General features: G+C 46.7%; 2 protein-coding genes across 3 annotated transcripts in view; one reads left to right on the plus strand and one right to left on the minus strand.

Moving 5' to 3' along the window:
* The window catches only part of LPCAT3 (lysophosphatidylcholine acyltransferase 3), a 38,918-nt gene extending 19,823 nt beyond the window's left edge, over positions 1 to 19,095 (plus strand). Inside the window, exons 2-13 of the mRNA XM_080812542.1 lie at positions 12,532 to 12,639; positions 13,351 to 13,457; positions 14,088 to 14,181; positions 14,352 to 14,389; positions 14,814 to 14,992; positions 15,789 to 15,897; positions 16,653 to 16,739; positions 16,839 to 17,005; positions 17,837 to 17,984; positions 18,063 to 18,221; positions 18,332 to 18,460; positions 18,709 to 19,095. Of these exons, the coding sequence (XP_080668668.1) occupies positions 12,532 to 12,639; positions 13,351 to 13,457; positions 14,088 to 14,181; positions 14,352 to 14,389; positions 14,814 to 14,992; positions 15,789 to 15,897; positions 16,653 to 16,739; positions 16,839 to 17,005; positions 17,837 to 17,984; positions 18,063 to 18,221; positions 18,332 to 18,448 (1,313 nt within the window). The 3' untranslated portion in view covers positions 18,449 to 18,460; positions 18,709 to 19,095. The remainder of the gene's footprint in view (positions 1 to 12,531; positions 12,640 to 13,350; positions 13,458 to 14,087; positions 14,182 to 14,351; positions 14,390 to 14,813; positions 14,993 to 15,788; positions 15,898 to 16,652; positions 16,740 to 16,838; positions 17,006 to 17,836; positions 17,985 to 18,062; positions 18,222 to 18,331; positions 18,461 to 18,708) is intronic.
* A 202-nt stretch (positions 19,096 to 19,297) lies between these two features.
* On the minus strand, positions 19,298 to 25,841 carry EMG1 (EMG1 N1-specific pseudouridine methyltransferase). 2 transcript variants are annotated; one of them, XM_080812550.1, is made up of 6 exons: positions 25,563 to 25,841; positions 20,837 to 20,938; positions 20,583 to 20,724; positions 20,143 to 20,201; positions 19,909 to 20,058; positions 19,298 to 19,571 (listed from the first exon to the last, which is right to left on the minus strand). In XM_080812550.1, the coding sequence occupies exons 1-6, from the start codon at positions 25,728 to 25,730 to the stop codon at positions 19,458 to 19,460; spliced, it is 735 nt and encodes a 244-aa protein (XP_080668676.1). In that variant the 5' UTR covers positions 25,731 to 25,841; the 3' UTR covers positions 19,298 to 19,457. The 2 variants fall into 2 exon arrangements, with proteins under 2 accessions (XP_080668676.1, XP_080668677.1); XM_080812551.1 differs by lacking the exon at positions 19,909 to 20,058 and having other exon boundaries at positions 25,563 to 25,827.
* Positions 25,842 to 25,898: the final 57 nt, after the last annotated feature.

Raw genomic sequence — 25,898 nt, forward strand, 5'->3', positions numbered from 1 at the left:
CCTGCCTCTTTGCCTGCTTGTGCGCTCTCGCTCTCTCTCTCTCTCTCTCTCTGACAAATAAATAAATAAATAAAATCTTTACGTTTTCTCCCAGACAGTTCCGTGTAGACCGTGGTGGAAAACACAGGAAATGTGTGCTGTCGGGCTCCGGCATCCTTAGCAAACAGTTGGCTCTTCAGACAAACGCCATTGAGGTCGCATGTTGTGCCTTTAAGATACAGACCAGCTGCAAGTTCTGTTGTGTATGATTTATTTGTTTTCATGTAATGAAGTTACTTACCAGTTAAATTGCTTGGAATCATTTCTGCGAAACTTCTCGTAGGGCAGATGTGCCATCCACCAGCGCCCCAGCTGGAGCAGATCCTGTTCAGACAAGGATAGGCATGAACTGGCAGTGATGTTTTCAGTCAGAAGTCCAAGAGCTCTGCCGTATTGCTATAGAATTTCGAACTTTTGGAGAAGGAGAAATGTTTCACAGCCACGGACTTGCCCCCTGCGGTTTTCAGTAACCTTCCCAAAGAGAAGAGACTCCAGTGGGCGATCGATGCCCCTGGAATGGGCTATGTTTCCCCTCCACCCACCCACCCCCAGTCACATTGTTCTTCCCAAGAATGGCCCCATCACCCCTTTCACTGAGGAGATTAAGGTTCTTTTCATGAACTTCAGCCTCCACCTTCCATGTTTCTTTGCCTGCCTCTTCTCCTGGCCTTCCAGCCTCAGGGAAAGAGCCAGGGTTCTTTCCTCCTTTCTGAGGTAAATCCTTCCTCCTGTGGCATACGCAGTCTCCTTTCCACTCTACTGCTTTCTTTCAGAAAACACATGTGGACAGAATGCCTCTGTTTGAGGAATGGTTCCCTTCACTCAGCGGCCATGCTCTCTGGCCAGTTGTCTGTTGCCAAACTTCTCGTACTGATAGCCTTCATATCCGGCCTGCATTTCCCCTTTATCCACTCACTGCCTTTTTAACCCACTGAGCCACCTGGGCACCCTGCTCACTGCCTTTTTAACTGGCCACCTTCTCCTGGTCTCCACATCCATCAAGCTGCTGCCATTGCCGAGTTCCCAGTGACGTCACTGTGACTTCAGTGACCTTGTCCTCTTCCTCACCCTCCCTGGGCTCTGTAAGGTCTGATGTGATTAAATTCCTTTCCTGCTAAAATACTTTTTCCTTTCTCATGTGTCCACCAACCTGATTTACCTCCTTATTTTCCTGTTTTATCTCCATTTCTTTTGCTTCCACTGCCTTGAATTACAGGCATTTTCCAAGACTCGGCCCCTGGCCCGCCTGTGTTTCGGGGCCTATCCTGGGGAGAGCTTATCTTTTTCCTGGGCTCCAGCTCTCACCAGCAGCAGCACCACCAGAGCCAGCTTCCCCTTCCAGTCTCTGTGTCTCTGTCAGTGGTACTGCCTTCTTTTTAACTTCCCAGAAGGGAAACCTCAAGGTCAGGGGTCCTCATGTTGGGGTATGTGTACTCTAGGGGTACACAAAGACTTTCCAGGGGGTACATGGGCATGGATAAGGAATCAGTTTCTAGATTTGCGGCTTCCATATGTGCTCTTGTCTAAAACAGATGTACTCAAGACTGTCTGCTCCAAAGATGCTCCTTTCCTAACTACCTTAAAGTCACCCTTTAGGCCTTAGACAAGGAGAAAAAAGGCATAGTAAGTTGCCCCACAGTATAAAAATCTCACAGGATGCCACAAAAGTAAAGCAAAGAGGAGCAGCCCCTTATTTTTTTTTAATTATTCTTTTTTTAAAGATTTTTATATATTTGAAAGGGAGCATAAGCGGGCAGAGCAGCAGAGGGAGAAGGAGAAGCAGGCTCCCTGCCTGAGCAGAGAGTCCGAAGCAGGGCTCTTGATCCCAGGACCCCAAGATCATGACTTGAGCCGAAGGCAGATACTTAGCCGACTGAACCACCCAGGCGCCCCTTAGTTATTTTTATTAAGTATAATTAACATACAGCATGAGCAGCCCTTGTTTTATCTAGGTGACAAATTCGTGGCAACTCTATCTACCCATCTTAAAACTAGAATTCGGAAATAAGATGGTCATTCTGAGGGGAACATATGAACATGTTTACCAGAACTTAAAAATGAGCTTAGACCTCTTTGGACAGGAAGTCTGATTGAGCCGATTAGCCTGCCATTGGCCAGACATTTTCCATGTGTACGTACAGCGCAGCTTCAACGGACTTAGGGGGGAAAAAAAAAAAACATTATTTGCTCTTGTTTAAGCTTATCAATAACAGATGGTGACTTAAAAATATGACAGGGGATAGAGAGTTGTTCATATTTTAGGGGCCGTTCCAGCAAAACTCCGGAAGACCGTCACAGTGGTTCACTCATCTTCAATTTGTCCTTTTCCGTCGTCCCCCACATCCAGTCAATCCTATGGATATTTTTTTTCCTATTGTGTCAGTTTCAGACTCTGCCCAGTTTCCCAAACCTTCCTGTCCGCTCTGTTACGCTGTATTAGCCCTCTGCTAGCTGGCCCCTCTTGAAGTGACTCGTCCAGGCTCTTTCCTACCTCCGTGTATCCACATTACTGTCTTCCTTAACTAATTCATCCTGACTACGCTGGTCTTTATTGCTCTCTCTCCTTTCTAACTTCTCCAGCATTGGCTGTTCTGTGTAGCACATAGAGAACATCGGTGTTTGGTACCTCTTTTCTCTCTCTCTCTAAAAACTCCTTAAGAGTTAAAAAACCTCTTCTAATTCTGCCACAGCCCCCTTTTGGCCTAATGCAGTGCGGACCACATAATGGCTGCTTAATCAATATTTTATTGACAGCCTAGAGAACAGACTATTCCCTCATTCATTCTTTTGTTCTCTCACCCATTCAACAAATATTTTTGAGACCTTTATTGTACCAGGATTTGTGCTAAGCCCTGGCGTACAGCAGGGGGGGAAATATAGACAAAAAGCCCTATTTCCAAAGACTGGTAAATAAATAAAACACATAGTGTGTAAAAAAAGCAGTTAATAAGTGCTAAGGGGAAAAGGAAAAGTCAAGCAAAGAACAAGAAGTATGTGTTGGTGGCGGGTGAAGGTTGGGGGGAAGCATGTGCAGTTTTAGATAGGAAGGCCAGGGAAGGCCTCACTGATAAGGTGACATTTTAGTAAAGACCAGAGCGACTTGAGCTTATCTGTGCAAAGGGCATTTCAGGCGAGGAACCTGTTAAGGTGGTGGCTCCGGGTTGAACCTGCCCGACTATCCAGAAGGGAGAGCTTTGGCTGGGGCAGAGTGGTGGAGATGAGTCAGAGAAAGCTCGGCCTCGGAAGGACAAACAGATCCCATAGGTTCTGGTTGGATTTTGGCTTTTGGTCAGCGAGGTTGGAGGCCTTCCGAGGGTTTCGAGCAGAGGAATGAGCTGATCTAACTTAGAATAGAAGCCTTGCGGGTGGGTGCTGTGTTCTGGTAGAAGCGAGAGGTGAGTCAGGCAGCCAGCTATATGATAACACAGGCCAGAGGTGGTGTTGGCTTGGACCAGGGGTCAAGGTGGCCAGATTCTGGGTTTACTCTCAAGGTAGACAGACAGGATTTGTGGACTGATTGGGTTGAGGCCAGAAGGGGGGCAGGTCAAGAATGGAGGCAAAGTTGCACGGTTTCAGTCCTAAGGGAACGAAGGCTAGGTTGCCGTTTGCTGAAATGTGGCAGGCCAAGGGGAGGAGCAGCTCCGGTGAGGAAGGTAAGGCGGCAGTGCTTGTTGGATTTGAGGTGTCTGTTTAGGCATGCGCCTTCTCGAAGTGTTGAGTAGTCCATACCAGTGTGGGGTCCCGAGGAGAGGTCTGGGCTGAAGACGAAAATTTGGGAGACATCAGCAAACGGGTGCGACTAGACAAGATCGCTGGGCCCCTCACCACTAAAGCAGGTGTGGGGCAGTCTTGCATCTACTGAGCATCTGATATGTACCAGGCTTAATATACAAGCCCTAAGCTAGATACTCCTTGTGCTGAGGAACGAAAAGGTTAACAGAAACTGAGGACTACGAGGTTAACAATCAACCAGCCTGAGATGACAGCTAGTAAGTAGCAGAATGGGGATTCAAACCGAGATCTGTCTTCACTCCAAAGTCCGCCTTCTTCCAACCATCCAGCGCCTTTATTCAGCATTGCATTTTGGAAAGAGTGCTCTTTGGCAAGCCAAAGTCAGTATCCTTATAAAATAAATATGCTATGAATCTTCTTCTGAAATACAGATGGAAAGGAAATCCCTTAGTCATTTGGTTGTCACATGGAATGAAGATTAGATTCAGAAGCTCTGATACCCATTTGCCCCAGAATTTCTCAGAAAAGGCCTGCTTTTCTTCCCACTAACTTTTTTTTTTTTTTAAGATTTTATTTATTTATTTGACAGAGAGAGACACAGCGAGAGAGGGAGCAGAAGTAGGGGGAGCGGGAGAGGGAGAAGCAGGCTTCCCGCTGAGCAGGGAGCCTGATGCGGGTTCAATCACAGGATCCCAGGAACATGACCTGAGCCGAAGGCAGGTCGACTGAGCCACCCAGGTGCCCCTTTAAAAAAAAAAGAGAGAGAGAGAGAGAGAAATTTGAGCTAAGGAATGTGGTAAGGGTCTGGGGAGACAAGGGGTGGGAAAGGCCATTAGCAGGAAGGTGAAAGAAGGTGTTTGGAAAAAAACAAAGTTTGCCCCACTTACCTCCCTCTCACTCTCTGTGAATGTGTATTTGTATAAGTCTTTGACCACCTATAGTAGTTAGTTAGCACTATGCTAGCTACCTTATATGCATTGTCTTCTTTAGTCCTTAGACAAACTCATTGAGGCAGGTACTATCCCCAGTTTTAGAGATGAGGAAACCGATGCTTGAGTCCATTACTGTGTCCATTACTATTGATCGATCAAACAAAAAATCAAGTATATAGGTTAGTGTGCTATGGGAAATTCAAGGACATAGGAGGCCTTGAGGAAAAGAGATTGAATATGTAAAAAGTGCAATATAAAACAAAAATGTAAGGAGTGGCATATTCTAGTATATAATGATGTGCCAAACGAGTCTTAGTCCTACTAAGTGCCATGTATATAAGGTATGAATCCGTAATACAGGGGGCCATGGGTTCATTGTGGTCTGAGGGTAGCCATACAGAAGGAAGCACTTGAGCTGGGTTTCCAAGAACAGGTAGGACTTCACTTGGTAGAGGAGTGGTTGGAGAAGGTGTTCCACATAAGGGGATTGGTGTGACCTAAGGTCTAGAGACAAAAGACATAAGACATGTTGGGGCAAAAATTAGCAGATCGGTTTTAGCTGCAGCAGAGAAACTAGAAATGTAGTTTAGAAGATAGACCTTGAGTCTCGGGCTTAGGGACTGGTCCTCTGGTGAGTAGTCATTTGGGGGTCACTGTTTTCTGAGCAGGAGTAGAAAGAAGAGTACTCTGGTGGAGAGTGGCTGGCAGCCTCAGGCTGCAGGAGAGATCAGGTGGGAGGTCACAGCTGGCACTCAAGTGCAGCAGGAGTTCAAGGGCGAGTGCTTGAAGGCCTTCCCCTTGAACATAGTACAGAAAGCAAAGGAGGGGTGGACATTGGCGAGAACCATTGGAAAAGAGGGATGTCCAGAGACCCAAGGACAGGAAGGAGACAAAGACACCTTCAGGCTTTTGAATGTGGTTGTGTGACCTGGAGAATGGTAGCCCCATAAATTAAAAAAAGCAGCCAGGAGAAGGCTGAGTAGGGGGGAAGTCCTGTTTTCCTAAAGACCGTGTTTTAGATGGTATGAGATTACCAACTAAGAATGCCCCACCAGGAAGTAGGAAATGGGGAACTGAAACTTGAGAAGTTAGGATGAAAGCTGAAGATGTGTTTGTCTTTGGCATGAACATCCTATTAAGGCACAGGAGAGTAGTGCAGTTTCCAGAGAGGCAGTGTCACCGACAAGGTGCAGGGTCAACACCGAATCCTGGAAATCAGCCATAGTTAGGAGGAGCCAGAAAAACAGCCTTCATCAAAATAGAAAATAGTCGTCAGTGCAATCTATTCAGATTATAGCCGGCCACCCTTTGCCAGTCAAAGCAAGGTGAGAAAGCGAGAGCAAACGTTTAGGGACTTTTGTAGCCTGTGACTTTGTATTGGTCCACAACAAATGGGAAATTTGAAAAACTGGTCTACACCACCAACTGAGGTGCAGGGTTAGAGGGTAAAAGGACTGAGAGACCCACTCTTAGGTGTATATATACCTAAGAGAACAGAAAATATGTGTTCACACGTAAACTTGGACATGAATGTTCCATTTATCCAGTAATACCCAAGAAGTGGAAACAACCCAGATGTCCATCAGCTATTAAAAGGATAAATAAAATATGGTATATCCATACAGAGGAATATTATTCAACCATAAAGAAAGAGTAATGCACTGGGAGCATAGCTTTGCATGGAGATGATTTGGATCACTATGTTGTACACCTGAAACTGATAGAACATTGTGTGTCAGCTATACTCAAATAAAAAAAAATTTTCATGAAGTATTAATATGTGCAGCAACATAAATGAACCTTGAAAACATTATACTAAGTGAAAAAGGCCAGACATAAAAGTCTACATATTATATGACTCCATCTGTATTCAGTCCCCAGAGTAGACAGTCCGTATAGACAGAAAGTAACCCCAGTGCCTCCCAGAGTCTGGGGGCTGGAGCAGGAAAAGTTATATCCTTCACCAGGAGCTTGACAACTTCCCTATATATAAAGACTTGGCTGCTGGAAATCAGTGGTGATATTGAGAAATAGTATTTTTTTGATATCGTATTCTAACAACAGAGGTCAATATTTGGGAGATCTGCCTAACTCAGTGAACCAGTATTTTCCAAATGACCAGTCCATGGTGTTACAAAAATGACGCCTGGGTAAAAGGTTCATTAAAAGCACATGAGGGGCCAATGGATTTTAATTTAACAGCATGGAAAGTTAACCAGTTCGCTTGCAGGTTAACCTTTAAGAAACTACTTGTCCAGTTTTGGTATGGTATCAAAGAATCATATTCAAAACAATGTGAAAAGGCTATTAAGATTCTCTTTCCAACTGTATATCTGTGTAAAGCCAGATTTTCTTCATATGTTTTAACCAAAACAACATATTAACGGATTAAATGCAGAAGCAGATTTGAGAACCCAGCTATCTTTTACTGAGCCAGACAAAGGCCAGAAATTTGTAAAAATGTAAAAGAGTGCCATGCTTCTCATTAAATGGCTTTATTGGTTTGTTTTGGAAAATAGAGTTGTTTTCATTAGACATATGTTACTTACAATGTCTTCCATTTACTGTTTTTGAATGAATTAGTGTAATTAAATACTTCACATTTCTCTCTGTTTTGTTTTCTCACACAGGAGATATTAATAGATAGCATCCACACTGAAAAATGTCATTTGAAGTCCTCGGTTAGTTTTAAGAGCCTTAAGTAGTCCCGAGACCAAAATGTTTGAACACCCCTGAGGTGCGCTGTGGATGTCATGTCAGCCCTCCGCATGGTGTTTGAGGTGGTTGTCTCTTTTGAAAAAACTTGGTGTTAGTGTCAGGCTAAGCCAACACACAGCAGTTCTGTCTAATCCTTTCCTCTCCCCCACACTTGCCAAAAATGCTGTATTTTCTTTTCACCGGGGTCATATGAACCACTGACTGATCATACAGGGTCATATCCTATTCCTCCAGAGTCCAGAAATAGCTATACAGGTTGAAAAGTCAAAGAAATGTATCAGACTGGAATGTAAACAGCTCATTTCTCTTTCTTCAAATGAAACTTTGGAACCTGTAGGATTCATGAGTAATTTCACAGCTAGTATACAGAGAATCAGGAGTGCCATGAGCAATCTAGGTCGTGACAAATCCCAGTTTCTTACTCAGATGGCACCTGGACCCCAGTAAACATCCAGTGACTAGCTGGAGAATGCTGCTGGGATACTCTGAGACTCCTTGAGCCTCTGACGAGGACCCAGTTCAGTGTGCCTTGAGGTTCACAGTATTTTGGATGCCCTAGTTTTTGCCACTGGAACATTCCCATTCTAGTTGGGGATCCTTGGGTTTAGCATGTTTGTTTGATCGGCATTCTGCATCTTCTGATAAGTTTCTGAAGCGCCCTCTTTATTTATTTTTTTTTAAAGATTTTTATTTATTTATTTGAGAGTGAGAGAGTTGAGAGAGAACATGAGAGGGGAGAAGGTCAGAGGGAGAAGGAAACTTCCCATGGAGCTGGGAGCAGATGTGGGACTCAATCCCGGGACTCCGGGATCATGACCTGAGCCGAAGGCAGTCGCTTAACCAACTGAGCCACCCAGGCACCCCTGAAGCCCCCTCTTTAAAACAATAATCAAAGAAGAAACGGTTACAGAATAGCCAAGCAAGTTCTTGTATGTTTCATAAACAGGGCACCTGCTATTAGTGGGTATTGAATAAACATTTCTCAAAGGAATGAATGAGCTGGTGATCCACAGGATATCTAGAAAATTCACTAGTTGCATGAAGCTATAAATTTGTCTATAAAACAGGACATCTGGGGGCGCCTGGGTGGCTCAGTGTATTAAGCCTCTGCCTTCAGCTCAGGTCATGATCTCAGGGTCCTGGGATCAAGCCCCGATTCGGGCTCTCTGCTCAGCAGGGAGCCTGCTTCCCCCCACCTCTCTGCCTGCCTCTCTGCCTACTTGTGATCTCTCTCTCTCAAATAAATAAATAAAGTCTTTAAAAAAGAAAAAAAAAAAAAAAGGACACCTGGGTGACTCAGTCCGTTAAGTGTCTTGCCTTCAACTCAGGTCATGATCACAAGGTCCTGGGATTGAGTCCTGCGTCAGGCTCCCTGCTCAGTGTGAGGTCTACTTCTCCCTCTGCCTTCTGCTCACCCTGCTTGTGCTCTCTTTTGCTCTCTCTGACAAATAATCTTTAAAAAAAAAAAAAACAACTTTATAAAATAAACCTCTGTTTGTTTGGTGCTATTAAAGAAAGACCATAACCCCTAGTCAACAGGCTTAGAATTTTATTCTCAGGACCTAGTACAGACTGCTACTCTGCCTTAGGATTTTTTGTAAAGCATTCTTTCTTTTTTTTTTTTTTTTAATTTTTTTAATTTATTTATTTGTTAGAGAGCAAGGGAGCACAGGCAGACAGAGTGGTAGGCAGAGGCAGAGGGAGAAGCAGGCTCCCCGCCGAGCAAGGAGCCCAATGTGGGACTCGATCCCAGGACGCTGAGATCATGACCTGAGCCGAAGGCAGCTGCTTAACCAACTGAGCCACCCAGGCGTCCCTTCCCTTAGACCTACCAAATCAGACTCGAGGGCAGGGAGTGAATGAGGAGGTGCTTTCATTGGCTTTTTTTTTTTTTTTTTTTTTTAAGAATTTATTTGAGAGCGAGAGAGGGAACACAAGCAGGGGGAGTGGGAAAGGGAGAAGCAGGCTTCCCACTGAGCAGGGAGCCGAATGTGGGGCTCAATCCCAGGACCCTGGGATCACAACCTGAGCTGAAGGCAGACGCTTAACGACTGAGCCATCCAGGCGCCCTTTCTTTGGCCTTTAAAGATTCTTCTGGGGACTACAGCCATTATATTAAGCACTGGCTCCCACAGAAAAGCCTTAAGACTCAGAAACAGCTTGTAAAACAACACTCTCCTCAAAACAGCACATCCCTGCGGGGCAGCCAGGCTCCAAAGCCCGCTGAGCTGAGCGGCAGCCAAGACCAAGGTTTGGTGTTTACACACTCAAAATCAGCTTTGGGTTGTCCCAGCAACTCACCCTGCACAGTTCCTTCTTCCTCTCTGCGGCTTCACCCCGGGCTTTGCTGTTCTCCGTGATGATCTGTGTTTTTGCTAACATGGCCTCCTGCCTTCTCATTTTCCTGCCAACTGCTCCATCTTCTGTGTTTACTAGCGTGCACTAACCCTTCCCTTACCTGTGTGGAACTCAACAACCCCCATCCACCCCCCGCATATACCTGAAAACTGGAGAAAAGGGCCTTGAGGGGCCAGGACAAATGTCACCAGGCCTGTGCCCTGCGTCTGTAAGGAAAGCACATAAGACTCTTGCTCTTAAATCTTTTTTTAACACCTTTAAAACATAATTATGGTTTCTAAGGGATGCTATGGTAAATTAGACATAGGGAAAGGAACTGTCCTTGGCAGGCACACAGAAAAAGCTCAGGAAGTGACTCCTGATCCCTGAATAGCGAGGAAAGGGGCATAAAAGCTCTAAGAAATGGATACAAGAACTCAGAATGCGGACAGTGGAGCGCCCACAAGGGTGAGAGCAAGCAGGTCTACACATTTCGGTAGGTCATGACTGTATTGTAGAGTAATTATGGCCCAGATCCCCAAGAAAATATTAAATTATATTCAACTTCACGAAGCAGAGTAGTGTGTATTGTGTTTTTTATTTTTTTGTTTGTTTTATTTTGTTTTTAATTTCAAACATTCAAAATGGTTTTAGGGCTTCCAATTGGTCAAAAGTCCTCGTGCCTAAAGGTCTTGGCTGTGTAGAACTTACTTATCAGTACTCTAGATATTTAAGATCTACCCTATTTTTTTTTTAATATTTTATTTATTTGTCAGAGAGAGAACACAGGGGGAGCGGCAGGTAGAGGGAGAAACAGGCTCCCCACTGAGCAGGGAGCCTGATGTGGGACTTGATCCCAGGACCCTAAGAACATGACCTGAGCTGAAGGCAGATGCTTAACCAACTGAGCCACCCAGGCGTCCTGAGATCTACCCTGTTTATTGCTTCTATTCATTTATACCCCTGTGGGTGCCTGGGTGGCTTAGTCGGTCAAGCATCTGCCTTCGGTTCAGGTCATGCATGATCCCAGGGTCCTGGGACAGAGGCCACTGTCGTCAGGCTCCCTGCTCAGTGAGGAATTTGCTTCTCCCTCTACCCCTGCCCCCTTGGGTGTATGCTCTCTCTCCGTCAAATAAAATCTTTAAAATAAAATAAAAAGCAAAAGATTTAAGGCTATCAGACCCTATTCTATGTACTTTCTAGTACCTGGCTCTGGTTCCTAGCAAAACTTGCTGCTAACCTGCTGCTCTGTCCCTGCCAAATTTCTGCCCATGTGATATGTAATGAGACTCAATCCTGTTTCTTTGCTCATTCGTCTGACTGTGAAAGGGTCATAGATGCCTCCCTCTCCCTTGAGCTAGTAATCCTATATCGCTTCATCTCAGCTAGCAAGAAAATAAACTGTTCCATGCCACCTCCTCCCTCATCAAATGCTCTATAAACAGAATACTGGGCATACAGTAGGCATTTAACAAACGTGTGTCGAATGAATGAGCCGGTGATGCACAGGATATGTGTAAAATTAACTACTTGCACGAAGCTGTAAATTTGATGAAGAGCCTAGCCCACAGTGAGAACAGCAGTCCAAGAACATGGGCAGATCTTGGCACCAAGGAGATCAGATAGTTGATACACTGTTACGTGAGGGGGAAAAAAAAACATAAAACAAAAAACAGGATACATAAGTACACAGGCTGTGTTAAGTTAAAAGAAAAGGAGTATGAGAAAACGGACTACAAGCACATAGGCCAATATGTAACACAATTATCTATCTTCTTGTTCACCTGATAAATAATTGAGCATTTTCTCTGGGTATAACACTTTCCTGAGCATTGTGGAGGTCACCAAGCTCCCCACCGTATTGCCCATGAAAAATTAAGTGCAGTTTATAATTTGACAGCAAGAATTGCAGCAACTGTAAACCATGAACACTACTTATGCAGTGATGGGATAGGTGAGGTGTCCTTCCAGAAAGACGCAAGGATTCCAGTTCTTTGCACGCACACACTACTGCCATAGGGGTGTTGCCGAGCACGGGAGCCAGACTTCTTGCTAGAACACTGACTAAGAACATGTAGCAAAACCTCGGAACAGGTTCATTGTAGTTGAGGAATACCAAATGTTATTGACCCTTTTTAATTCAGCAAGCCGCCTTTCACCCACTTTCAGCCCAGCCCGAGATCCCCTTGTAGTTCAGTCATGGCCCTGGGACCGTGCTGGGAATCACAGCTATAGATAACATTTTCCCAGGATATTCACATGGAGTCATAACACAGTTGATGTCCAGACCTCAGTAGGTGAGGAGTACGCAAATGTATATGCAGGCAGGAATCCGACTTTGCAGCCTGGCATGAATTTACTTTTGTCCTTAGTAAGCTGATCTTATTCTGCTAACAGATGAGGTAATGACATCAGATAGATCATAAAGGTGTAAAATAGTGTCCCTGGGCATCTTTGGGCACTCATAATTCCTTGAATCATTTAGAAGAACACAAGAGAAAATTCCTAACGATATTTAATTGGCTATAAGGAACACCTAGTCTGGGGACCCAGTTTTGTACCAACTCCATGTAAAACTCCTATCTTCAGTTTTAAAGTTGTATTTGCAAAGAGACTTCTGATTCTTGGGGATGCCGTTACCGTCTCTGCCGATGTCCACAGAATGTATGGATTTTCCACTCTGAGCTGCATTTCATGCCAGCTAAACTTCTAAGACAAAACCAGGAGGGCATCAGGCATGGGTCACCCTCTCACTGATTTTTTTCCCCTCTAGGTTACCCCTTGGCTGTGTTTTTTCGGCGTTACCTTTTCTTCAAGGACACCTACCTCATCCATCTCTTCCACACCTTTACAGGCCTCTCAATTGCTTATTTTAACTTTGGTGAGTAAACTCAGCAGTGGCATCACAATTGGCCAGAACCCAGGAAGGAGCAGACTTGAACAGAATTTCTCCAGAGAATCCGATGGATAGGGAAGTCATAATGCTGTGCTTGCTGAAAGAGGGTTCGTGTGCGCAGGAACAGCTTAATTGGCCTCTTACGGACATTCCTCTCCCGGATGATATTTTGAGAGCGGCTACCTTGGCCGGACCCCATCATTTTCTCGCCGGCACTGTCTGCACTGTCATCAGCAGCACCCCTTTAGCTCATTCAGAAACTCAGTAACTCCCTGCCAGTCCCTTCTATTGATACAATTCATTTCCTTCCCTTCCTCCAAAACATGAGTCTCTTTTTACTTTTCTTTTTTTTTTTTTAAAGATTTTATTTATTTATTTGGCAGAGAGGGAGGTCACAAGTAGGCAGAGAGGCAGATGGAGACAGAGAGGGGAAGCAGGCTCCCTGCTGAGCAGAGAGCCCTATGCGGGGCTTGATTCCAGGACCCTGAGATCATGACCTGAGCCAAAGGCAGAGGCTTAACACACTGAGCCACCCAGGCGCCCCATGAGTCTCTTTTCAAAGAAAAAATCCTCACACCCAAGTTTCTCCTGTAAATTTTAAATTCTCCTTGTGTTTAGAAGTTTCAGGAAGGGTGGGAATGCAAAAAAAACAACCCCAACAACCACAGCCTAAACTGCGCTCCCCTCTGCCTGCAGGAAATCAGCTCTACCACTCCCTGCTCTGCATTGTGCTTCAGTTCCTCATCCTCCGACTAATGGGCCGCACAGTCACTGCCGTCCTCACTACCTACTGCTTCCAGATGGTAACCGCACCACCCCCTGGGCAGACTCTGATGGCGGGCTGGGCTGCTCGGATCGCAGCCACAGCGGACAGCGATTCAGGGGAGCAGGGAGGTCAGGGACTGCGGTGCAGCAGAAGTGAACTAGGAGATCCAGTTTCTAGTCCTTTCTCCCGGCATCACTTTAGCAGCCCAACTTCGGAGAGGTCACTTTTCACAGACACCAAGTGTCTCATCTCCACATGGCAGGGCTGAGATGTTACCTGCCTCCAGGGAGGGGCACCAGCTAACCCCCTTTGCACAGGGCTGGGCCACTCAGGTTCTTTGGTGCTGACCAGGCTTAGCCCAGCTGGCTGGCCATGAGGGGTGTTGCTTAAATGCAAGACAGGAATTCAGCTTGGAATGAGCCATGGACTCTAAGCTCTGAATTCTCCGTTCTGCCCTCATTTTGCCAAGAAGCCTTGAGCAAGTCTCTTCCCCTCTGTGGGTTCAGTTTCTTTCATTTATAGGTACATAAATAAGCCTTTAAGGAGGAGACCAGGATAAAGGAAAAATGAAAGAATACAGTGGGTTTCAGAGCAGGGAGAAAATACACCCTAGCAGGAGCAGGTGGTAGAATAAGTTCTTCCTTCTCCACCACCCCCACCCCACCAGGCCTACCTTCTTGCCGGATATTATTACACAGCCACTGGCAACTACGATATCAAATGGACAATGCCACATTGTGTCCTGACCTTGAAGCTGATTGGTGAGTGCCGGCTCACTGCCTTCCCCGTTTACACCTAGGCTCCTCCCCTGTCCCACCATAAACTTTCTTGCTCTGTGTGCCCTCTGGTCTGCTCCTGGCTACACTCAGTCCACAGGCCACATCCTCAGTGCCCTCCCTCTGCTCTACCCACGCCTTCTCTCTCTGCTCAGGTTTGGCTGTTGACTACTTTGACGGAGGGAAGGATCAGGTAAGTACCCATTCCTCCGCAGAGAGGTTAAGGAATGTAACCAGAGGGAAGGAGAAAGGCTGTTGCTACCAAAAGACTGCACCCAGATGCCAGGAGCAGAGCCTCTCGCCCCTGCCCAGCCTGTGTGAGTTCTGTTTCAGAGAGCACTGAGCAAGGATCAACAAATCTAATTTCCCCAGATCCCGCTCCTGCACAAAGTCCAGAGATCAGTGCCAGCCTGGCATTTGGAAAAGCAGCAGTCAACTGTTGCTAAGTTACCCCTCATTTCCATGTGAAGCGACTCCTCTTCCCCCTACCACGCCCTCAAAGAGACGGCTATCTGAAGAAGCCCGGTTTTGTGGGTACGAGGGTGGGGAACACACAGACTGGCTCTTGAGGGGAGATGCAAGGCTATCCTGAACCATTCATTCTCTTCTTGGCATAGAATTCCTTGTCCTCTGAGCAACAGAAATATGCCATTCGGGGTGTCCCTTCCCTGCTGGAAGTTGCTGGTTTCTCCTATTTCTATGGGGCCTTCTTGGTAGGACCCCAGTTCTCAATGAACCACTACATGAAGCTGGTGCAGGGACAGCTGACTGACACACCAGGGAAGATACCAAACAGGTAAATCCCCCTCTTGGTCCAGACCTCTGTATAGGTGTCTCACCTTATACAAAGCCACTTCTAGATGACTTCCAGAAGGCCAGCCCTGGCCGAGTTCTCTAGTGTGGCCCTGGCTCACAGGCCCCAGCCACGGCAGGCGCAGGACTGTTGTAATGGGCCCTCTATCCCTGCTCATTGTGGCCAGCAGGTCCTTTTCAGCTGAGGCTACTTCCAGCCATCCATTCTGACCCTCTAGTACAGACATAAACATTCACTTTTATGCCACAGGATTTTGCCTGAACAGCCATGTCCCTTCCTTTAAAACCCATTTTCTCCATTTTTGGGGGGGCGGGGATGTTAAATATATGAAAATATGTATATACATACACACACACACACACACACACATATCAGAGTAGAAAATTGAAGTTACCGGAAAAATCCCTTTCCTGAGAAGTTGCCTGGCCTGTGGCTGAGCCTTGATTCGGCCAGGGTAGGAAGGAGCAGATTGAGAATCGGGCATTCTCATGTCCTCTACCTTGGCCCTTCAGGCCCAGTGTGGCCAGAGAAGGCCGGCAAGGCCGTGTTGTCCCACAGGCTTGCACACACTGCTCCCTTGTCATGCTGCCCTACCCCAGGGCTGGCGGGCTCCTGCGTTAACCACTCCTCAAAGCCAGCCACATCAAGCTGATGGACTGTTGGCTTGGCACCGAGAGCGCCTTGTCCCACACACTCTGAAACACTCCTCTGCGTAATTAAGGTCAGAGGGTGAAGGGATGAGGCTCTGCCCACTGTGACCCTGCTTGTTCCTTTCCAGCACCATACCTGCTCTCAGGCGCCTGAGTCTGGGCCTTGTCTACCTAGTGGGCTACACTGTGCTTAGCCCCCACATCACAGAAGACTATCTCCTCACTGAAGACTATGAAGTGAGTGGTGACTGGTGCAGCAGCCGCATGGCCGCGTCCGAGTTAGAAATGAACAGGCAAGGATCCCTGTAGCTAGGCGAGAAGTGGGTAACACCATCGACAAATGCATGTTGGTTTTGCTCTTAGATCTGGGAGAGTTGGTGTGTCCATGCCAGCCGGGCCGGGACATGTTCATCAGCCAGCACTGAACGACCTTCGTGGGCACAGGGCTGTGCCAGGTGCACGTTGAGCGGCCCCTCCCCTCCCTCGGGAGCAGCTCGTAGCCTGACGTATCGCAGCCAGGGACTCCCTGGAGCCTAGTAGCTTCCGGTCCTCTCCAGCCTGTTTTCTTCTCTTGATAGATTGGGGGCTTCTAGGGAATTCAAAAACCAAGGGAGGGGGAAGTGCTGGCTTTTGCTCCTGCCCAGCTGAAAGGCTTGCAGCAGCTCCCTACGCACTCTGGGTAGGTTTGTCTCTTAAATTAACATTGACCGTGGATATCTAAAAAGTCCCTTAGTACTTGATGTCCCAAATGCTCGGTGCTTTACAAAGTTAGGGAAGAGGCTGTTTCTGGGACTCTCCAAAGAGAAAGGCGAATGGATGTCCGCTGGGTTCCCTACATCTTCCTCTTATTTAGCCTGTGCGAAGGGCCACCCAGCAGACTGCCAGGTGGATGCGCGGCAGTCAGCCACGCGTGCGGAGAGGAGGAACGTTGAGGGAAATTTGCCTTACCCGGGGAGCATCCCTAACGCACAGCCGTTCTTCCTTCTCTCAAGAACCACCCTTTCTGGTTCCGCTGCATGTACATGCTGCTCTGGGGCAAGTTCGTGCTGAACAAATACGTCACCTGTTGGCTGGTCACGGTAAGTCACAAAATGAAAGCGGGTCCTCGTTCAACAAGCTGGGGGGTGTTGTGGCAAGGAGCGTAGCAGGAAGGCTCATGGAATTGCTCCTTCCCTCAGGAAGGAGTGTGCATTCTGACGGGGCTGGGCTTCAATGGCTTTGACGAACATGGGAAGGCACAGTGGGATGCCTGTGCTAACATGAAGGTGTGGCTCTTTGAAACAACCCCCCGCTTCACTGGCACCATCGCCTCGTTCAACATCAACACCAATGCCTGGGTGGCCCGGTAAGCCACTGACAGGGAGGTCTGGGCCCTACCTCCTCCTCCCTCTGCTTTCCCAGATTTGAAGGTACAGATGTACTGTCCGTCTTTTCCCACTCTGGGTAGAGAACCTCCAGTCATCCTCACACCCACACATTCGTACATAGTTTTGTCCCTGCTCCCATCCCCCCAGAACCCATTCCTGTCTTATCTGTAGGACACAAGCAAGACCCAGACATGCCTTGAGTTTTCTGTTTGTTTTTTAGAGAGGAAGAGAGAGAGGGTGGGGTGGGACAGAAAGAGAAGGAGAGAGAATCTTACACAGACTCCATGCCCAGAGCAGAGCCCAACACGGGGCTCGATCTCATAGCCTCAGATCATGATCTGAGCCAAAATCAGGAGTCAGATGCTCAATCAGCTGAGCCACCCAGGCACCCTAAGAAGTGCCTCGAGTTTTAATCCCACTTCTGCTACCCACTGGTTTTATGTTCCCCTTTGGTGTTGTTAACTTGTCCCCAATGCACCAGTGGGAGCCGTGCTGGAGCTGGTCTGTCCTGCGCACCCCTGTGCCCGAGGCATGAGTGTGCAGCAAGCACCTGGGCAGCTATTGACAGAGTGGCTTGTCCCGGCTCACCCAGCTAAGCTTGAGGCCTGTTTTCTGTCACCGAACTGAGCTGGAACTTCTCCTTTCATCTCTAAAGCTAATCTGATGACACTGCCTCCCTTACCCGGGGTGGCCCCGAGCAGGAACCAGCCACCACCACTGCACACCTCGGGGTGCTAGGAAGCCAGAGGCAAGATGGCGGCGGTGCATAGACTGGTCTGAGGCTCATCCCCACCCACCCTTTTCTCTAGTTACTTCTTCAAACGACTCAAGTTCCTTGGAAATAAAGAACTATCCCAGGGACTCTCACTGCTCTTCTTGGCCCTCTGGCATGGACTACACTCAGGATACCTGGTCTGCTTCCAGATGGAATTCCTCATTGTTATTGTGGAGAGACAGGTAGGCCTGAAGGGTGGTGTATGAACGGGGACTATGAGAAGGGGCCAGACACTGATGACCTCTCCGCTCACTCCCCAGGCTGCCAGCCTCATTCAGGAGAGCCCAGCCCTGAGCAGGCTGGCTTCCATTACTGTCCTCCAACCCTTCTACTATTTGGTGCAGCAGACTATCCACTGGCTCTTCATGGGTTACTCAATGACTGCCTTCTGTCTCTTCACATGGGACAAATGGTTGAAGGTAAGTGAGGGCCTACTGGCAAGGACGGGGGAGGAGGTGTCACTGACAGCTCAGGCAGTAAGGGATAGTCCCTGCCCTGTGTCTACCTCAGTGGCCTTTATCTCCCCCAGGTGTACAAATCCGTGTATTTTCTTGGCCACGTCTTCTTCTTGAGCCTACTCTTCATATTGCCTTATGTTCGCAAAGCAATGGTGCCAAGGAAAGAAAAGTTAAAGAAAATGGGATAATCTGTTTCCCCGGTGAGTGAATACCGCTATAGCAAAGCTAAACTACCAAGTGACAGGACAGAGCACTAGATTGGAGCTAACAGGCGGGGAGTGTGGGACATCTGGAGTAAATCCCAAGGCAGCCTGGCTTCTCAGAAACCCAGCGTGGGGCATGGACTCCTTGAACTTGGGCTTGCCAGGAAGAAGCTGGAAGGGCTATAGACCAGGCACTAGAAGGAGGGCCTCTGACCAGCCTGCCCATCAAGTCTCTTCTCTTGCAGGTGGCCTAGAGCGGGGCTGGTGCAGAGATGTTCCCTTTCCACAGCACTCCTGCGCCTCAGAGCACAGAACAGAGAAGCCAGGGGGTGGGAAGACACGGTACTGCGGCCAGCCACGCCTCCACCTGGGGCCAGAGGGGAAGCTCTCGTGGGAGGAGCAGAGGGCCCATGTCTCCCCTCCGGGCTCCCCCATGCACGTTGCCTTATCTCTCCCCCTCTAGCCAGGATCTGTTGTGTTTTTCTTCTGCCAATTTACTCTGATTGTATATGTGCCGTTACCACCAACCCCCCCCATGGGGGGGAGGGGAGGGTATCAGGCCCCACCTGCTCCACTTTTTTCTACCTTGGAACTGTACCAGATAAAATCACTTCTCTTTGTTCAGTTTTTCACTGCTAGCCCTGCTGACTACTTCTTACTGACAGTTCTCTGCGCCCGCCCCCCATAGCTGAAGTAAGCAGGGCTGGCTCCTGGCCCTGCCTAGAACCCGGCTACAAACACTAACCTCACCTCTTTTCCTGAAGGCTGAGGAGAGTCGCCAGTTCACACCATTAGCTGCTGCTCATTTTAGAAATCCTCAAAAGAACAGCCAGGTCTGCAAAAACAGTATTTATAGGGTAAACAAATAGCAAATGTACAGCCTCGCATCCCCAAGGCCCCCCAGTCTCGGTGCAAGAAGCTCCCCTCCGAGCAGTGAGCTGAAAGCAGGGTGGAGGGATGGCCACAGTCTCTGTCCCAGAAAAAGGCGCTACTGTCAGATGACCCCCCAGACTTCTTCAAAGGCTGTGGTGAGTTTTGCACAGGTGAGGGCTGCAGAAAGGGGGTAGTTGCTGATGGACACCATCTTCTCTGTATACTCCACATTGACCTAAAAGAGAGAAAGACTTCTGTGTGCTGGCTGTCACTCTCTTAACAGGGGAAGCCCTTCTTTGGGGCAGGAAAAACACAGCTGAGCTAGTATTTCACAAAGCTATTTAATACCAAATTTGTACAAAGGATGAAGAAGGTCCTGACTTGTCACTGTCAAAAATATGCCAGTGGCCCTCAAAAGATACAGCCTGGGACAGGACAAGGAGGCCTCACTGGTCTCCCAGCTTTGTTCTCACCCTGTATTTCCCAAGGTCATCAAAAAATGCCAGCTGTTCTTGAATTCTATACGAAGCCTCAGCTCTACGAGGAACCCAAGAGTTGAGCCCGGACCTTACCTGGCCATGGGCAAAGGCCCCCACCACAAAAACAATAGGGTCGCTGCTGGGTACCAGCTCTCGTACATCACTGACGACTGGGATGGAGAAAGAAGTGCCAATCTTCATACATCCAACTGGAAAGTGATCTGATACTGGATTCTTAATTACCTAAAGAAAGAAGGGGGGAGGGGGAATCAGCCCCAGAAACAGTCTCAGAACCCCACCTCCAACCAGTGGGGACCAATACCTCACCTTTAAGAGCTTCTGGGGCCCATCAGCTGCTCGAACACTGAGTTTGTGTAAAAGCTGAACTGGGGGAGGGGAAAGAGAGTTCAGAGCTAGGTGGTAACCCCGTTTCTTCTGCCCAGAAATCTAACCAGAAAAACACATAGTTAAAGTGGGTTCCCTATGTCCTTTACATCCACACCGCGGTCCTAAAATGTTCTGAACGAGCAGCTTTGAGCATAGGACTAGCTGGATGGCAGTGAGTTCCCGCTCCCTTCTTCACTTAGCCAGGAACCCATGCACACCTGGAAAGATAATGAAGAGCCCCTCCCCGTTCTGGTGTCAGACATGTTCCCCACTCCCCACCCCACGCTTAAAAAGTTCACATTTCATTTATCCCATGTCCCCTTCCTCCCTTCTTCACTAGCGCAGAGTTCATTCCGAACGTTAAGTCCTAAAGCTCTCACCCATGAGGCCACAAAAGCGGTCAAAGGTTCTGGGAATTCGAGTCTGGGGGTTCACTTCAATCAGCACGTTCTTCTGTGTGTGGATGTAAACCTGTAGCAAGCCAGCTCGGTTCAGAGGACTGTCCATCAGCATCAGTAAACTCTGAGGGAGGCAGAAACCGAGGCTCTCTTCAGTTCAGACTGAAGAGAAGCAGCAGCTGCCGGATCTTCTGCCCAGAGACTCAGGGGGTTGCCAGCTCTGTCCCTGGAGTTACCTGGTGAGCTATGTCTGGTCTCACTTCCCCAGGGTCCCGTCCGTTCTTCAACAACACAGACTTGTGCTTGTCACAGTTGAGTAGCTCATATGTCTTCCCTACCTAAAGAACAGGGACCATGACAGAAAGTAACATAACCTTCTTTTACCTAGACTAGTGGTTCTCAAAGTGTGGTCCCCGAATCAGCATCCTCATAATCACCATCTAGGAACTTGTTAGACAGTCAAATTCTCAGGTCTGCTCCAGATCTTCTGAATCAGAAACTCTGGGGATGGAACCCATCAAGCCCTTCAGGGGGTTATGTGGCCACTGACCCTTTCTCCCCTCCCACCATAACTATTCTTGGAGGGAAAAGGAAAGAAGGACACAGCCTGTGGTTTGACATGCTCTAAACTTCTGCACAACAAAGGAAACCAGCAAAACAAGGCAACCTTGGGAATGGGAGGAGGTATTTGCAAATGACATATCTGATAAGAGTTAATATCCAAAATCTAGAAAGAGCTTGCCTAACTCAGCACCAAAAAAAAAACCAAAAAAACAAAAAACAAGCAATCCGATTCAAAAATAAGCAGAGAACCTGGACAGACATTTTTCCAAAGAAGACCTATAGATGGCCCATAGACACATGAAAAGATGCTCAACATCACTCTTCAAGGAAAGGCAAATCAAAACCACAATGAGATACTTCACCAGCCAGAATGGCTAGTATCAAAGACGAGAACTCAGTGTTGGTGAGGATGTGGAGAAAAGGGAGCCCTGGTGCACTATTGGTGGGAATGTAAATTGGTGCAGCCACTGTGGAAAACAGTATGGAATTCCTCAAAAAATTAAAAATACAAGTATCATACAATCCTGTAGTTCCACTACCGTAGCTACCCAAAGAAAATGAAAATAGTAATTTGAAAGATCTACGCAGCCCTATATGTTTATTTCAGTGTTCTATTTACAATAGCCAAGATTAGGAAGTAACCCAAGTGTCCCTTGATAGATGAATGGATAAAGATGTATACTGAGGGGCACCTGGGTGGCTCAGTCAAGTGTCCAACTCTTCATTTTGGCCCAGGTCATGATTCCCTCTTCCTCTGCCCCTCCCCTCTCACCAGGTACCTGTGTACTCTTTGAAAAAAAAAAAAAAAAAGTATATTGAAGAACAGTGGTTTCATATGAAACTGCTCTGTAAACCACAAGTTCCTCAAGTATCAAGCACAAAGCCAGAAATAATCCTGGAATAATAGGGGCATGAGTGAGGGTGGGATGTTATCCTGGGAACTCTTGTGTACACTAGAAAAGTCAGCAGCTAGAAGTGCAAAACTAAAGATCCGGTCTGATCTATAGCAGCTAAAAAGAAATAATTGCAAATTGCAATTTGGAGTCAAGGAGTGTTAAAACAGTCGATAAAAAGTCTTAAAAACATACCATTAAATAGAAATACCAGATTTGAAAGGCTATATTTTCTGTGCATCAACAGAACATTGGTATATGTCTGGCAACAACTTGAGATATGTAACTTAACTAACTGAAATGACAAAAACGTCAGAGTAAGCACAGGAAAAGAACAAAGGACCAAGAACCACCTCCATGGGACAATCTTAGTTATCAAAGAAAAAGAACCTCTTGAATAGAATAACCCAGTTTCTACCCAGTAGTTATAACTAGGGGCTTTGTTCTTTTAATGAAATAGAGATGAAAACAGGGTATATGTAGTAATGGTAGGCAATGGTTTATGAAACTTCTGGTACCTTATAGTTGCCTGTGTGTACCCGCTTACAGTGTAAATTTTTTAAATTGTGGTTGGTGGTTAATAAGGTTGAAAACCACTAACTAGAGTAATCAGAGAATGAACATACGTGTATTCATTTCCTATAACAGGTACTGGAGATATAAGAATTTTTTTTTAAAGATTTTATTTATTTATTTGACAGAGATCATAAGTAAGCAGAGAGGCAGGCAGAGGGAGAGGGGGAAGCAGGCTCCCTCCTGAGCAGAGAGCCCGACATGGAGCTCGATCCCAGGACCCTGAGATCATGACCTGAGCCGAAGGCAGAGGCTTAACCCACTAAGCCATTCAGGCGCCCCGAGATATAAGAATTTTTAAAACCTTACTCCCTGCCCTCATGGATCCTTCTAGTAGAAGAGACATGAAACCACGACCAAATTTTGATGAAAATTATGAAAGAAAAGTGAACCAATGGGTTCATTAAAGGATTAAAACTGGAAGGCCTGCGGTGCCTGGGTGGCTCAGCAGACTCCCTCTCGCTCTGCCTGCTCTGCCTACTTGTGATCTCTCTGTCAAATAAATAAATAAATAAATAAATAAATAAAAGCTTTTAAAAAATATAAAATGAAGAAATAAAACAGGAAGGCCTGATTTATACCAGAAAGGGAGTCACTTCTATGAGGAAATAATATTGAAACTAGTAACTAAAGAATGAACAGCAATAATAGACTCAATAATTGTTAAATGAATGAACATTAAGTAAGAATTAATGAAGCAAAGAACTGAGTAAAGGGGGCTTCCGTTAAGAGAACATTATGTGTAATGGCCTTAAGATATTCGAGAACTTCGTGCTTCCACAGAGTTTAACGAAGGCCAGTGAGTCTCGAGTATAAGGAACAAATGGGAGAAGAGACCCAGTTAGGCTAGCACAACAAGAGGTAGCAGGACAAGGGAAGGAAAAGATAACAGTACAGATGTCAGCTAGCTGTGAATTCAGTCACCCCCCGGAGTACCATAAATGACAATTTGACCAAATTCTTCCAGCATGCTCTAAGAATTTTAATTTGGCTATGACCTTTTCAACTTCTTTTTTTTTTTTTTTTTAATTGACTGTATAAGTGAGGCATGGGAAGGGTTGGGACACAGGGAGAGAGAGAATCTTAAGCAGGCTCCATGCTCAGTGTGGAGCGAGATGCATTTTACGACCCTGAGATCATGACCTAAGCAAAAATCAAAGAGTCAGATGCTTACCAACTTGATAAAGAACCTAGAATCAATAACAATAGTAGTAATTCCAAGTGACAGACATTATTCTAAACTCTTTACTGATACTATCTCCTTTCATCCCCTCAACAACCCAGTAAGGTAGGTACTATCATCGCCATTGAACATATGAAGAAACAAGAGCCCCTTGTGTTTACATGACATTCAGAATTAATGGGCTGGAAATACAGCAAGCAATTAAGTGAGGGATGAATATCAGATCCTATAATTAGAAACATCATTACCTAAGAAAAATGAAAAAAAAAAAAAAAGGGCAGGCTTTCTAGACTGCAAGCTTAGTATAGTAACAGTGGTTGAAGTAAAGATGGAAAAGAATCACAGCATACATTACTATCAAAGTAATACTTCCAAGGGCACCTGGGTGGCTCAGTGGGTTAAGCCTCTGCCTTCAGTTCAAGTCATGGTCTCGGGCTCCTGGGATCGAGCCCCACATCAGGCTCTCTGCTCCGCAGGCAGCCTGCTTTCTCCTCTCTCTCTCTGCCTGCCTCTCCACCTACTTGTGATCTCTGTCTGTCAAATAAATTAAATCTTAAAAAAAAAAAAAAGATGGGAAAGGCCAATAAAAATAAATTTAAAAATAATAATACTTCCAAAGCACCCTCAAAGTATTAACCCCCACTTTATAAACTGAGGACAAACTTGTTTTCCGAATCAAGATCACACGCTTAAGTATAAAAACCAAGATTAAGGGGTGCCTGGGTGGCTCAGTGGGTTAAAGCCTCTGCCTTCGGCTCCCGTTGTGATCCCAGGGTCCTGGGATCCTGCCCCGCATTGGGTTCTCTGTTCGGTGGGGAGCTTGCTTCCCTTCCTCTCTCTCTGCCTGCCTCTCTGCCTTCTTGTGATCTCTGTCTGTCGAATAAATAAATAAAATCTTTAAAAAAAAAAAAAAAAAGAGGGGTGCCTGGGTGGCTCAGTGGGTTACAGCCTCTGCCTTCGGCTCAGGTCATGATCCCAGGGTCCTGGGATAGAGCCCTGCATCGGGCTCTCTGCTCAGCGGGGAGCCTGCTTCCTCCTCTCTCTCTGCCTGCTTCTCTGCCTACTTGCGATCTCTGTCAAATAAATAAATAAAATCTTTAAAAAAAAAAGATTAAAACCAATGCATGACTTATAAACGAGGGCTATTTTTTCTAGGCTTACTCACTGGACAAGTTTAGACCTAAAGGGTAAGAGAAATCAAGAGACTGAGAACACTGCACTTTTAAGATAGGGAATTGCTGGATTTATTCAGGAAAACGGCCGCATGACGGTTAAAAACAAAAAAAAGACTTAAAAGATAATATGACCCAGTGTTTCCGAGTGGATAGTATATCTAAAGGAGAGTGGCAACAAACACATGTAAACGAAATAAAACGCAAAGTCCTGACAAGCAAAAGGGTTGGGCGAACTGAGCCGCAGCAACTACCTTTCTCCTTTGTTTAAGAACTTGTCTTAAGATATGGGATGACCCGAATGACAAATCTCCTCTCCCCTCCCCTTAGAAGATTTTATCACAGAATCCTAGTAAATCAATTGGCAGCCAGAACGGGACAGCTGCGGTGGAATTCAAGAAGGATGGAATTAGAGTGATGCCAAGCCAGGATCTTAAACCAAGAGACAGTAAACTACGCCACTCTTCCTCCAAAACGATGTTTCACTCTGCCTCCCCATCCACTTTGAGCCTCTCACCCTCAACCCTCGGGGTCCCATCCTATCGATCTATTTCTCCACTTCCTTGTCCCAAATTACCTTGACCGTCTCCAGACTGGCCCCTTCCAGCACCACAATAAGCCTTCGTCCTCCGATCTTGTTTCCCGCCCCCAGTCGGGGCCGCTTGGGAGCCACAGCATCCCAGCCTTCTTCCTGCTCCCCACCGCGCCGTTCACGAGGTTGAAATCTGCCATTGGGCGCAGCCATCTTGCCACCGGACCGGAAATTGCGCTAAGGTCCTTAAATTAAACCTCGGGCTGGTCCTAATCTTAAACTTCCTTCCCGCTGCCATTTTGAAAGTGGGCACTCGGAAATGGCAACAGCTAGCAGCCTCGCGCTACTGAAGCTCCTCTGGAAGGGCAGAGTTCCAGAAGG

The sequence above is a fragment of the Martes martes genome, assembly GCF_963455335.1.
Source record: "Martes martes genome assembly, chromosome: 8".
NCBI classification, from domain to species: Eukaryota; Metazoa; Chordata; class Mammalia; order Carnivora; family Mustelidae; genus Martes; species Martes martes.

Bases quoted from the DNA above. Each gene is read 5' to 3' on its own strand.
- EMG1 (XM_080812550.1), bottom strand. From the start codon at position 25,730: ATGGCTGCGCCCAATGGCAGATTTCAACCTCGTGAACGGCGCGGTGGG. The intron at 20,939-25,562 runs GTAATTTGGGAC...CCTGTTCTTTAG, and splicing joins CCAGTCTGGAGACGGTCAAG to GTAGGGAAGACATATGAGCT. The intron at 20,059-20,142 runs GTGAGGTATTGG...TTCTTTCTTTAG, and splicing joins GGCCCCAGAAGCTCTTAAAG to GTAATTAAGAATCCAGTATC.